The sequence below is a fragment of the Elgaria multicarinata genome, chromosome 8, assembly GCF_023053635.1.
Source record: "Elgaria multicarinata webbii isolate HBS135686 ecotype San Diego chromosome 8, rElgMul1.1.pri, whole genome shotgun sequence".
NCBI lineage: Eukaryota > Metazoa > Chordata > Lepidosauria > Squamata > Anguidae > Elgaria > Elgaria multicarinata.
In genome coordinates, this window is record NC_086178.1 from 55,224,985 (window position 1) to 55,238,233 (window position 13,249).

At 46.4% G+C, this 13,249-nt stretch overlaps 1 protein-coding gene across 1 annotated transcript; it reads left to right on the plus strand.

The window, feature by feature from the left end:
* The first annotated feature begins 3,556 nt into the window (after window positions 1-3,556).
* On the plus strand, window positions 3,557-11,612 carry GOT1 (glutamic-oxaloacetic transaminase 1). The gene is made up of 9 exons (XM_063132475.1): window positions 3,557-3,733; window positions 6,720-6,901; window positions 7,409-7,532; window positions 7,690-7,802; window positions 8,620-8,724; window positions 9,248-9,398; window positions 9,619-9,784; window positions 9,917-10,059; window positions 10,557-11,612. Exons 1-9 carry the CDS (start codon window positions 3,610-3,612, stop codon window positions 10,691-10,693), a joined length of 1,245 nt encoding a protein of 414 aa, XP_062988545.1. The 5' UTR covers window positions 3,557-3,609; the 3' UTR covers window positions 10,694-11,612.
* Window positions 11,613-13,249: the final 1,637 nt, after the last annotated feature.

A 13,249-nucleotide genomic window follows, 5' to 3' on the forward strand; every position in this document is an offset into this window, starting at 1 on the left:
CCCCCATTCTAAAAAAGGTGGTATATAGTTGCACCTTTATCATTTTATCTAGCAATAATGCAAATTGAAATTCACTTCATTTTAAAAAGGCCATTTTTGGACGTCTAAGGAAGTATAGCACAGTGTGTCTGTAGGGAATGTACGTTGTTATTCTAGATTTAAATAAGATCTACATGTTGATCATATCAAGCCTGGCCATGACTGGCAATTAGAATAGTTGATAGGAGCTAAGTCCAAACCACTGGAAGATTTTCTACTTTCATCAACTCCAAAAGGAAATTGCACTTTGAATTACTAGAACTCACAAACTGTCCTTTTCTCCTAATAAAGACAGGCATGAAGAATCTAGATTTTTAAACAGTGCAATCCCATGCATGTCTCCATTGAGTTCAATGGGGCCTTACTATCAGGCATGTGGGTATAGGATTGCAGCCTAAGTGTGGTTTATACTAAGTGTGGTTTATCATCCTAAGAGCTCTGAGCATTATCTGGGCACTGTTTGGCAAGGATTGAGTTCTGCCATAAAAGTCCGAACAGCTATGCAAATTCTACAATGTTGATGACAGGCGATTGTATTTCTTATTACAATTGTGATTATATATTTTTCTTTAACATGCTTGCTAGCAGTTCTTTAGCTGAAGCTCTTAGAGCGGCTTATGAAATCAAAGCAATAAAACAATAAAACCACAGCAAAAATCACAATAAAAGAGATCAGAGCAGAATAAAAATACCAGCATAAAATATCAGTACACTGAAATCACTAAAAGGCTTGAGCAAATAAAAAGAGTTTCACCTGGTGCTGAAAAACCAACAAACAGAGACAGTGCCAGTGAACTTCTCTGGGGAGGGAATTCCATTGGTGAGCTCACCATCCACCCGACTTCAGAGGGAAAAGAAACCAAGATCAGCATATTAGGGGCTGAACTTAATACCCTTTTTAATGCCCATGTTGGGGTGTGATTAAAAATTGCATGGCCGGTCACTTGGGACTGGATCTTCAGAATTTGTTTTTCTTCCACTGCCTAGTAGTGCAAGATCACAAAGTCAATAATGCTAAATCTGGTCTGTGAACGTTTAAATTGAATTATTTTTTAGCAGCAGAGCAGCACATGGTTTTTTTAAAAAAGAAAAAGCGGCTGCCTGTTTTACATACATCTTGTTTTTAGGTGCTAGTAGTACTATTCCTGACTCAGCAAATGTGGTACAGCAGTGCCCCCGAGTGGCCCTAGAAAGATGAACTAACACTGGAGGGCAGAGCACTGCCATTGCTTAATGTTATTTATGTAACCCTATCAGTGTATGGTGCTGGAAAGAATAAAATAAGAAACTGATCCTCAGGTCCCTGCCTCAAAGAGCCTACAGTCTAAATATGTGCTCAACCCACTGATGCTGGCTTATGAGGCCAAGCTCCATGTTTGGCTGAGAGATCTATTTTGCTTCGTCAAGAGTTCCCCTCCTACTTCTGGTGCTATTTCCATCATGTTGCCATTTTTTCTGATTGTCCTCTTCAGCTCTCCATCCCACCTACCCCACTACCTTGGCCATCTGAGTCTGACCCTTTCCTCACACCTCCCTGAACTTTTATATGGCTGAGTGACGTTCCCACCTGCTCCCATGTTGAGGAAATACAGGGCTCTCGCCTCCAGGGTGTTTTCAGTCTCACCCCACCAATCATTTCTCTTGTTGCTGCGCTTCTGCCACAGAATAACAGATCCAGATTCCAACTGCATTCAGTGCTCTGCCTTTGGTTTATGCTACTCTGCAAAGTGCTATCTGTCTCAAAGATGGTGATGGTGGCATGTGTGAGAATAAATGAGGATGTGACTGTCTGTCTGTCTGTCTGTCTGTCTGTCTGTCCATAAGCACCAACACTGTAAAACCTAGACACCTGAAACATGACATGCATATTAAGGGAATCCTAGGGGTGGGCACCTTTGAATTATTTTGTTTATAAAATACATTAATTAATTTTAATTAATTTAAATGTGTCTATGTAGTTGAAGCCTGCAGTAACATCATCAATCAGTAGGGGCAGACTTCCTTAACCAGTAACTTTGCTGTTAATACAGTTTGAAGCGAGGGAAGATTAGTAGGCGAAGGGGTAGAGTTATACACCTATTCCCTGCCCCCTGCCATAGGGCAACTCTCCCCAGGGGAATGGAGTTGGAAGTCCCCTCCCTCTGGGGCATATAAGGCTGCACCATGTCAGGGGCTGTGCCTATGCAATCTGCATAGACCTAGTAGAGCAGAAAAGGGAAATGTATGGTCCTCAATGTTGTAGGATTGCAAGTCTCATCAGCATAGCCAATGGTGAAGGATGATGGGGGTTGTAGTCCAACATTTATTTATTAAATTTTTTATATACCGCCCCATAGACGAAGCTCTCTGGACGGTTTACAAAGGGCCACACATTCCCCATACCTATAGTAGAACTGAATTAAGTCTGCTATATCCTACACTCTGATTTAAGACTCTGACTTCCTGGCTTTAACATCAACTTGACTTGTTTTCTTTCCCTGGCTCTGTTTTACTTATCATACAGCCTGAGGAAAGTTTATGAACAAGTCCTGGGGGACCCCACTGTTTATATCCCTTTATTGTGAGAACTGAGCATTTATTCTTACTCTGCTTTTTATTCTTTAAGCAGTTTCCAATCCACAAGAGGACCTCTCCTTTTATCCCATGACTGCAATGTCTGGAATCAAATCTTTAGTGAGGGATTCTCTCAAAAGCTTTTTAAAAGGCCAACTACACAATGCCTACTGGTTCACCCTTATACACATGTTTGGTTTGGTTTTTTTAAATTATTTTTATACACCTCAGTACTACCCACAGCAAAGAATAAAACCACCTCAGAAGATCAAACGAAAACTATCAGCAGAATAACATTAAACGCTTGTCATCTGAAATAGCTGTTAGAATGCAGCGTCTTGGTTTAAGCCCCTGCCCGGTCCAGCTGATTACTCGTGGCACATTCCTGCTGGGACCCCTCTTCGCTTTTCTAGTTCTACCTCGCACAGACCTCTGAAGGCTTCTTGCTCCCTCAAACGCCTCTGGCTCTGCTCCCTTGCTGCCTCTTACGCTTTCACCTGCTTCCCAGCACTAGCCGAGGGATGGGGGACATGTGGCCCTCCAGATATTATTGGACTGCATCTCCCATAACCCCTCACCATTGCCTAGGGCTGATGGGAGTTGTAGTCCATTAATGTCTGGGGATCCACACGCCACGCCCCCCCATTAACTAGACTTGCACCCCTTGCTTCTCCAACCGCCTTTGTGACTCGTTCCCTTGGAGACGAGGGATTGGGTACTGTAGCTTTGGCCCACCTTTCTGAGGCGTTGATTGGCGGTTTTGCAGATACTTTCATCCCTTGCGGCCTTTTATTAGCTCAAGCGGCAGGACGCGTTAACTCTCGTACGATTGGCGGTTCAGCCTCGCCCCTTTCAAGAGCGGCTCTGTGATTGGTGAATGCGTGTCCTTCCCTGCTATTGGGGGAGAAGGTCGAGGGATGGGCTGCCGCTCTCTCCGCCTCTGTCGCTGAAGGTGACAGTCTCCTCCAGCCGGCGGCTTGTGCACCCGAGCAGCGCCAGCCTTGCCACCGACCTGCGATGGCTCCCGGATCAGGATCCGTGTTCACCGCCGTCCCGCAGGCCCAGCCAGTGGCCGTTTTCCAGCTCACGGCGGATTTCCGCGCCGACGGGGATCCTCGCAAGGTCAACCTGGGCGTTGGAGGTGAGAAGACCCGGAGTGGCAACTCCCGTGTGGGGAGGGTCTTTGGCCCCAGACGGCGTTTGGGAGGCCAGGGGCTAAATACTGATGCCGCGGAGCCCCGGTGAGATGCGTGTTGCCGTTCCCTAGAGATGTGGGGTGGCCGCCACTGCCCCCTCCTCCTTTTCCGACAGGGATCCTCCTGAGCCTTTGACACAGGGAAGAGGGGGATATATGGCCCTCCAGATGTTGTTGGACTGCAACTCCCATCAGACCTAACAGCATAGCCAGTGGTGGAGGATGGGAGTTGTAGCCCAGCAACATCTGGAGCACCACACGCTCCCTATCTCTGCCTATCTCTGCGTTAGCAACCGTAAGGTAGGCAAAAATCCAACAGAAGATGCATTCTCTATAATTGCAGTTCTATGCCAGAGAAGCTCTACACTTGTTGAATTTGTGTCCACTGGGCAGCTGTTAGAGGTACAATAGCTATCAAAAGAGGGAGCAAAGGAAGGAAAATATAAGAATCGTACCTGGATGTATGACTAAACAATTGGGTTGTGTGATGAAGCCGACTTTTTTGGTTGGTATGGATACTTTTGGTTGGTATGGATAACAATCAACTATTGTTTGTGAAGTATTCACAAAAAGAAATATTTTAATACTACCGTAATCCCAGCGAGTTTCGAGACTTAATAAAATATATCCAGCTTATGTTTAAAATTGGTGTTTGTTTTTTAAACTATATTGGTGATCCGAAGTACTTCGAGTGTTCGTACAACCTCTGGAAAAACCCTATCCATATCTAGTGGCACTCAAGCTTAGGGGGGTGGAAATGCACTTCAGAATACTTTACACTTATGTACATCAAAAACATCCAGGGCTAAATGATCTTTTATCAGCAGAGCAAACAGTCAGATCCAAAGGTACTTGAACTGCTGTGTTGGGAAGATGGGAGGCTGTGGCACAGTTCTTATAACATTCTGTTTTTCTGGTGCTAATATCTTTGAGTGTATGAAGGACAGTCTGAGAAAGCTCAGCAGGAAACGATATGCAATGCTTGGGTTGTAATTATAGGGTTTTGCAGGGGATGTAACAGATTATCTGTTTTGCCTGAATGGAAGGTTTATAGGCTTTGATCTGCAGGGGGACAGAATTGTAGAACTGTAGAATTGGGTATGTCTTATAGAATCATAGAATAGTAGAGTTGGAAGGGGCCTATAAGGCCATCGAGTCCAACCCCCTTCTCATTGCAGGAATCCACCTTAAAGCATCCCTGACAGATGGTTGTCCAGCTGCCTCTAGTCCATCTTGTCCAGACTCCTACTTGATGCAGAAAATGCAGAGCTAGAGCATCTCCAACAGAGCAAGCTAGAGCATGTCCAGCCTTTGCTTGAAGACTCCCAGTGAGGGAGAGCCCAGCACCTCTCTAGGTAGAGCGTTATGCCTCCTTCAAGGCTATCAATGCCAGCCTTCCCCAACCTGGTGCCCTCCAGATGTGTCGGCCTGCAGCTCCCATCATTCTCAGCCAGCATGGCCAGTGGCTGAATGATAGAAGCTGCAGCCCAACACATCTGGAGGGCACCAGATTGGAGGAAAACTAATCTATGCACTAATCTAGAGCTATTTCACAGCCTTCTTTATTCTACAGAAGTTAGATCCGTACTGCAGATCTTTTGTCCATACTGTATTGAAATATCAACATGAGTGATCGTGGCAGATAAAGAATGATGGTGACAGTACTGATGCTTTTAATCGAGGTGTAAGAGCCCTATGTGAATGTGGACTAATAATTTGATGTGAGAAATCCTTCTAGAAAGTGCTTGAGCTACTAGCAATCGAGCTGTGTGTGCGTTACAAGGATGGGTGCATAAACATGTGGAATGGGGAGCCTGGACCACTACTGGAAATGCTGAGGCTATATTGCTATGGGAGCTGTCTCGTGAGCCCTGGCTCAAGTCAAAAGACCAGTGATGATGGATGGAAAGAAAGTCACGTAGCGCAAGGAAAAAACAAAGGAGGTGTTTAAGCTGGCTCTGGAGGGGAAAGGAGTAATTGCGCCTCCCTAGATTTGGGGCTGCTTTGGATCCATAAAACAGAGGTGGCATCTTCTTTCCTGCAATGTCTGTCCTTGCATTAAGATCCCCACCTGTTCAACTTCTATCCCTACCTACCTGGTTTGCTGTCCATCCAGTGTCCTTGGACCACCTTCGTGTATCATCATTGGGTTTGCTTCTGCCTAGTACTTTCCTGGATTCATGTTTCGGCTTCCCACAGGTGACGCTGCATGAGCTTCTGGCACCTGGTGTTCTTCTAATTGGAATAGGGCTGCTGGGAGATCTGGGCTAATGTCCAGATTCCGCTTGGGCCATCCACTTGACCTTGAGTGCATAATTGCCTGGGCCTTGCAGAAACTGGAAAGGGCGCTCTGCCATGGCACTAAGAAGCAGAGTCCAGGCTGAGCATAGAGTTTCCTTAGCAGCCCATCCTGCTGCAGCTTTTCAAACTTTACTCTTTGCTCCTAAGTCATTTGGCTCCTGCCCAGATCACTGCACCTTTTGCAAGTGAATAACTCAAGATGGCTCACAATATAAAAGCAAGCTATTTGGTTCTCCCTCTACCAGGGTCTTCTGAGACACTTCTCCGTTGTTGCCTATAACCTCTTCTGTCCATGCTCCACAGTGTGTGCTCAGGACTTGTCTTTGCAAGTCAAGTGAGTCTGGTACCCGTCAAGCTCTTGGCCTGAAGCTCCTGTTCAGCCCTTGATGTAGTGGTCAATCTGACACATCAGATAGTGCTTAGATTTTAATATTTGAGCAAAGGCATTGTGGGAATGGTGCTGCAGCAGAGACCTCCTGTGCGAGAGCACAGGTTTACAGTAAAATCTGGCAGCCTGGAATGGAAGGAGTAAGGGAGAGAAAGAACAGCAAAGCCCTCTCTTCCAGGCCAGGGTGTTGTACGTATGCCTGCATGTGTGCTTAGAGGAATTTCCTCCCCTTTTGCCCTGCAGCCTATCGCACAGATGAGGGGCAGCCGTGGGTCTTGCCAGTGGTCCGGAAGGTGGAGATGATGATCCCCAAGGACACCAGCTTGAATCATGAGTATCTACCCATCCTGGGCTTGCCAGATTTTCGTTCCAATTCCTCACGAATTGCCCTAGGAGAGGACAGCCCAGCCATCAAGGAGAGCAGGGTAAGCCTGAAGAGGAAAACCCTATAACTAATCTGGGGCAGGGATACTTGAGACAGGGGAGGGAAGTGGGGTGTCAGCTTCCCAGTGACCTACAGATGGGGATTGTTTTGTGTGGCTTCCCAGTCCTTCTGTGTGCAAAGGGAACTGCTGGAACTGTAGAGTGAATGCTAATGGCACCCAGGGTGGCTTACAATCATAAATAGAACTCGATGAAAACAGTAATAAAACAAATGCCTTATAGCACAACAATAAGAGAATGAAAACAGAAAACTAACCCAACAGACCTGTTGTTGAGATGAAAGAGATTGACATGGTGATGTGCGGCGTCAACTGTGTACCTGCGGGCTTCACCCACAGGTGGAATGGAGGAATGTGGAGATGGCTGGAAATCGCAGTGCAACGAAAAGGAGGTCCCATAGGAAATGGGATACCTGCTCTGAAAGGATGCCCGTTTGTCTTACTGAAACCAGTATCTGCTTTCTAACAATTCCTTTCCTTTTGTTCCAGGTGGGGGGTGTCCAGTCCTTGGGAGGCACAGGGGCTCTGCGTATTGGAGCAGAGTTCTTAAGGCGCTGGTACAATGGAACCAACAACACAGCGACCCCTGTCTACATCTCTTCTCCTTCCTGGGGTGAGTGCTGAGGCTTCCTTGGCCCCCTCTGGCATGGTATGGAGCAGAGAGAGGGAAGGCTGGGGTATCTATATCCCAAAAGGTTTCAAACTCCCTTCCACAAAAGGCAGCCTGGCCCTGAATGGATGACCAGCAAAGGCTTCTCCTCTTTCCACAGAAAACCACAACTCTGTCTTCACGGATGCTGGCTTCAAGGACATCCGAACCTATCGCTACTGGGATGCTGCAAACAGGGGTCTGGACCTAAAGGGATTTCTGGAGGACTTGGAGGTGGGTCAAGTTGCCCTACAAGTCTCTAAACAGAGATCTGAACGGGGACTGCAGATAACTGCCATGTAGATGTCCTAGCTACACTTCAGAAAAGGCAGGAATAACCTAGTGCAGTGTTCTCACTAGTGTGTTGGAATTGGATGGGATTAACTTCTGCTTAGCCAAACGTTTGCTAGGAGAACCTGCATCTCTTGCCTGCCAGACAGCTTTGCTCAGGAATCCCATCTGCTCGTTGGGATTCAAAGAGCTGTGGGCAGAGCCTATGTACATGTGGGAACTGCTGTGCATGTACTGGTGCTGCTGGTGGCTTTCCTACCACATCCGTTCAGTCTTCCTGGGTGATCACTTCAGAGAGTGACCCATCTACAGGGGACCTTCTCTAAATGGGGAGAGCCCCAGTGCACACATGAAATTGCTCCAGGGTTGGAAGAGTTCTTTTGGATCACAGCCCACATCGGTTTCTTGGAAGAGTATTCGTTTTAATATATTTTTTCTTCTCTTTGAGATTTAACTTACTGATTTTTATATATATAATACCAGATTTTTTTTTAACACCTGCCAACGTAAGGTTGAAACCTTTTTTGTTTTGTTGATATTCTCAATAAAAAAAGAAATTAAAAATACCATAAGGTTGAAACCTATCTAGCAGCTCCAATGTCTCATCCATTGTGTATGTGCATTCATCTAGGATACTTGAATTCAGCACTTTGTTTAGTTGTCTTTGATCCTATCAGTGAGTCTCGAACATGGATGGTTAGTGCCACTTGGCATGGAGCCTAATTCTTTTCTCTTTCTTTCTCCTTCTCCCCTTATCCAGAAAGCTCCAGAGTTCTCCATCTTCATCCTCCATGCTTGTGCTCATAATCCAACTGGCACAGACCCCACACAGGAGCAGTGGAAACAAATTTCTGCTGTTATGAAGGTATTGGCTCACTTATTGTTGCCAAAGGACAACAGGCCTGTGTATACTTCATGTTATAACGATTAAAATCCTACAAGGCACTCTGAAATGCAAGGCTGAAAAGCCAAATGTGACCTGAATGAATGAGGCAAATGAAGCCAGCTTTCTTCTCCTTCATAATTGAATGTTTGTTCTGGCCAGGAACACATTGGGCTTCTTGATGTCAAGAAACCCAGAGTTTGGGACCAACAAATGACCCTGTTCAGATGCCCTGCTAAGCCATGGTGGCGAAGCATTCTGAGCTAAACATTATGGCTTAGCATGTCATGTGAACCATGACTTAGTGTCTCACATAAACCATTCCTAACCATGGTGACTATATAAACATGGTTTAAACACACTCACTATTTGCTGCAGAAGGGTTAGTGGCCTAACCATGGCTTAGTGTATTGTCTGAACAGGCCGTATGTGTTTCTAGGGATAGGAGGTTAAGGACACAGTAAAGTCTGCCCTGAAGGCCCTAACTCCTTTTTCTTCCCTGCAGCGCCGGTTCCTCTTCCCATTCTTTGACTCTGCCTACCAAGGTTTTGCCTCAGGTTGCCTGGATAGAGATGCCTGGGCGGTCCGCTACTTCGTTTCAGAGGGCTTTGAACTCTTTTGTGCCCAGTCCTTCTCAAAAAACTTTGGCCTCTACAGTGAGTGTTTATTTAATTTGCTTGCCATCTGGAGGATTTGCTTTTGCTGTTTGTGTGGGGTTTTTTTTTTTTGTACTGTTTGCAATGTTGTATGCCACTTTGGGGACCTTTTTGAGAACTGAAAGGTGGAACGTGGGAAGTGAGGCTTCTAACTCAGTAGGCTGCTGTTGTAGGGTGCCTGAGGCTTACTGCTGCACTTTGTTTCCTTTGCTTTCTTAAGATGAGCGAGTGGGAAACCTGACCGTGGTGGCGAAGGATGCAGACAACGTACAGCGTGTCCTATCCCAGATGGAGAAGATTGTCCGCACGACCTGGTCTAACCCGCCATCGCAGGGGGCTCGTATTGTGGCTACTACACTGACTACCCCAGAGCTTTTTGCTGAGTGGTAAGAACCAGAGAAACCAGATGTGGGTGGCAATTCCTGCTAGGCGGGGACAGCTGAAAGCCTGATTCCTGTCCCAGTGGGAAAAGTTGGTATTGGATCAAGCTGGAGCTTTTTGTTTTGTGTGTGTGACAGGAAAGGGAATGTGAAGACGATGGCCGATCGGGTCTTGCTGATGCGGGCGGAGCTCCGGTCTCGGCTTGAAGCCCTGGGCACACCGGGGGCTTGGAACCACATCACAGAGCAGATCGGCATGTTTAGCTTTACAGGCCTGAACCGTGAGTACTGATGCATGGCAGGCACAGATGGGTAGAAAATAGTAATGTGTGGACCTCTAGATGTTTTGGTCTACAACTCTCATTTTCCCTTACCATTGGCTATGCTGGCCAGGACTGACAGGCGTCGCAGGCCAAAATATCTGGAGGGCTGCAAGTTTCCCACCCTGTAATGGAGTGTGGGCAAAGAGGAAAGAGGGTGCTCCAGGGAACCTGGCAGACTGCCTGGCTTTGCTTGTGATAATCTGGTAGAAATATCTTCTATCTTGGATACTGCCCATAAGTCCAACCAGCCTTCTTATGTGACGCCTCATTATGAAAGTAGCTCACTGTGCGCTTCCGTTTCATTTGCCGGACCCTCACTAAGATCTCTCTGTACCACTACCTGTGGCTGGCTGCTGATGAATGGTTTTTCCTGCTGTGACCTTAGTCATAGTATATAAATCTTAGCTGTGGGTTTCTGGTGAGAGTTCTGATACTTTCTCTTCCTCCTCCTCTAGCTAAGCAAGTCCAGTACCTGATCAAGGAGAAACACATCTACCTGATGGCCAGCGGACGCATCAACATGTGTGGTTTAACCACAAAGAACCTGGATTACGTCGCTGGCTCCATCCATGAAGCTGTCACTAAGATCTAGCAGAGACTCTGCATGCAGGACCTTGCAACTTTCCCCTAATGTTTTGGGTTGTTTTTAAACCAAGACCAGTCACTGGAAGTGGGAGTTTAAGCAGAGGAATGGCAGGGGTGGGGGCGCAGAGAGAGGCTGTTAACTTTTTCCCTTCCTGCCACTCTTCTGCCTGAAATCCCCCCACCCCCAAATGGGAGTGAGAGTACCTGTCTCTTCCCCTGCAGGTGTAAAATTAGCTTGGGGGGGGGGGGGTTGCAAGTGGAAAAGTAGCCAGAGGGGAAAAGATTAAGTAATCCTCTGCACCCTTTCCCTCCCATTTTAAATTTGCAGCCACAACCCAAATCATCAGGGGAAAGTCACACACAAGTGTATAACATCTAGCTTGGTCTTTGGCAACCAGACGTGATTCCCTCCATCCTGTAATATGTACTTTCCCTGGCTGAGCTCACCACCATCATCTCTGTGACTCAGTGAGGACTGAGAACAGCAATGCTATCACCAAAACATCTCCCTGCCTCTTGATGGCCTTTGGTTTTGTGCATGCAGATCACGGGGCGCAAGCCTGTCTATAAACTTCTCTTCCTTCTGTGTGCAAGCTGTTGGTTTTGCACACCTTTTATTAGTAGCAAATAACTCAAACCCAAGCACACGGGCCACTTCCGGCCGTCTTGTCTGTCTCTCCATTTGCACTTTATGTAACCAACCCTCTTTGCCCCATGCCTGCTACAGGAAAGGGGTGATGTACTATGGGAGAACTACCCGAACGGTTGGTCTCCCTGTAGTGACTGAGGCCTGCGTGGGCTATTTCAGGGAGCAAGGCTGGTGCTGCTTCTCTTCGTTTCCAGCCTTGCATGAGCAAAGATTGTAACCTTAAAAGAACTTGTACCTTTTCTGCCAGCGCAACAAAATAAAACATCTCTTCATGCCACCCCTGTCCATTAACAAGCATTGGGCTGAGTAGGATGAAGGAGCAGAACTGCTTATTTTGAAGAGAGGTCCATTACTTCATCCTTGTAGCCTGGGGCCCAGGAGCAAGAGGTATTTCCCCCACCCCCAGACGCTCCCCATTTAGGAAGTAAAATAACCTCTTCTTAGCTCAGGTTCAATCTGTCAAACACTTTAAATTCCACTGGTAGCCCCTACAGTTAGATTCTGTATTCCCAAACACCTTTTACCTAACCATTATCAAGAGTATAGTTTGTTACAAGGAAGGCGGACTTAGCAACAATAATGTAGTGGTGAAGATGACATTTTCAAAGCAAGGTTTCCACCCCAGAAACTTCAAGGATTGTTTTTTTTAAAAAATGAACTTTTTCAGATGACATGCTAAGCCATGGCATTAACACATTTTGAGTTAAATGTGGTTTAGCGTGTCATGTGAACCATTCCTAACCATGGTGGTTATATAACCAGGGTTTAAACATGCTGTTTCCTGCAAAAGGGTTAGCAGCCTAACCATGGTTTAATGTGCTGTCTGAACAAGCGCAATATGTTCTCTATTTTTTTTTTATTTTGGGGGAGGGGTTGGTACTGAGGCATGGAGCTTTCTGTGAAGGGAGCTGCAAGCATTTCTGGTTGTTGCTTTATCAGAACTTGTAAAAATGAGGCATTCGCTTTGCACCTTTTGTGTTCAGCTTCCTGCAGCCTGGGCAGAGCCATCAGATAGGTGAGCACCTTGCCAGACTTGCTTGCCCAACATTGCAACTACCTTGTTATATGACCAAAGCCACGTTCTTACCTTCCCCTTGGCCCAGAAGCAAATTTATGAGACCTGGCCTAGTCCAATAAAGGTTCTATTCTCTTCAAAGGTTGGCTTACACCTGCTAATGCAGGTGTTATATCCCACAATCTCCTTTCTAAAGTGCAGGGTCTTAGCCTTCTACCAGAATCTACTTTGAAATGATACATCATCAAAATATTTCCTATCACCATAGTCAAAAGTGCTACCTTGCAGGCCTGTAATGGAATGAACTGGTTTTCATTGATTAACCAAGAGGTTCAGGCTTAGCATAATTTCAAATGTGTACCAATGTAAACTCCCTCTCCTTGATATGCTTAAGATTGGAAACTAAGAGAAAACAAAGAAGATGGATGAGCACTGGAGGATGACAAGCCAGTGTGTCAGGGTGGTGATAAACCAGAATGTGCAGGACTAGCAAAAGACATCAGAGCAGTGCCCTTCCCCAACCCAGGGCCCTCTAGATGTTTTGCTCTTTAACTCCCATTAGCCCCAGCCAAGCTGGCTAATGATCTGGAATACTGTGAGCTCTAATCCAAAATATCTGGAGGGCGCCAGGTTGGGGAAAGCAGTATCAGAGCTACAACGTTGCAGATACTTGTGGGTTGTCCCCTTAAACTCTTGAGACTTACTTCTGGGCAGACCTGCACAGCTGTGTGCTGTTGAGGTCTGCTGTGGCGTAGATCGGGTCGGCCCACTTTCCAAGCCACAGCTTGAGATTTGGTGTGCAAATACCAGCTGTCGCTCTCATGTGAAAACGAATGAAATTGCAACCACGGACTATCCAATGCTAGCCGTGGATTCCCAGCTACGGGAAAAGAGCTCAT

Coding starts and splice junctions, on each gene's coding strand:
- GOT1 (XM_063132475.1), top strand. CDS start 3,610: ATGGCTCCCGGATCAGGATCCGTGTTCACCGCCGTCCCGCAGGCCCAG. Junction 3,734..6,719: donor GGTCAACCTGGGCGTTGGAG/GTGAGAAGACCC, acceptor TTTGCCCTGCAG/CCTATCGCACAGATGAGGGG. Junction 8,725..9,247: donor AAATTTCTGCTGTTATGAAG/GTATTGGCTCAC, acceptor TCTTCCCTGCAG/CGCCGGTTCCTCTTCCCATT.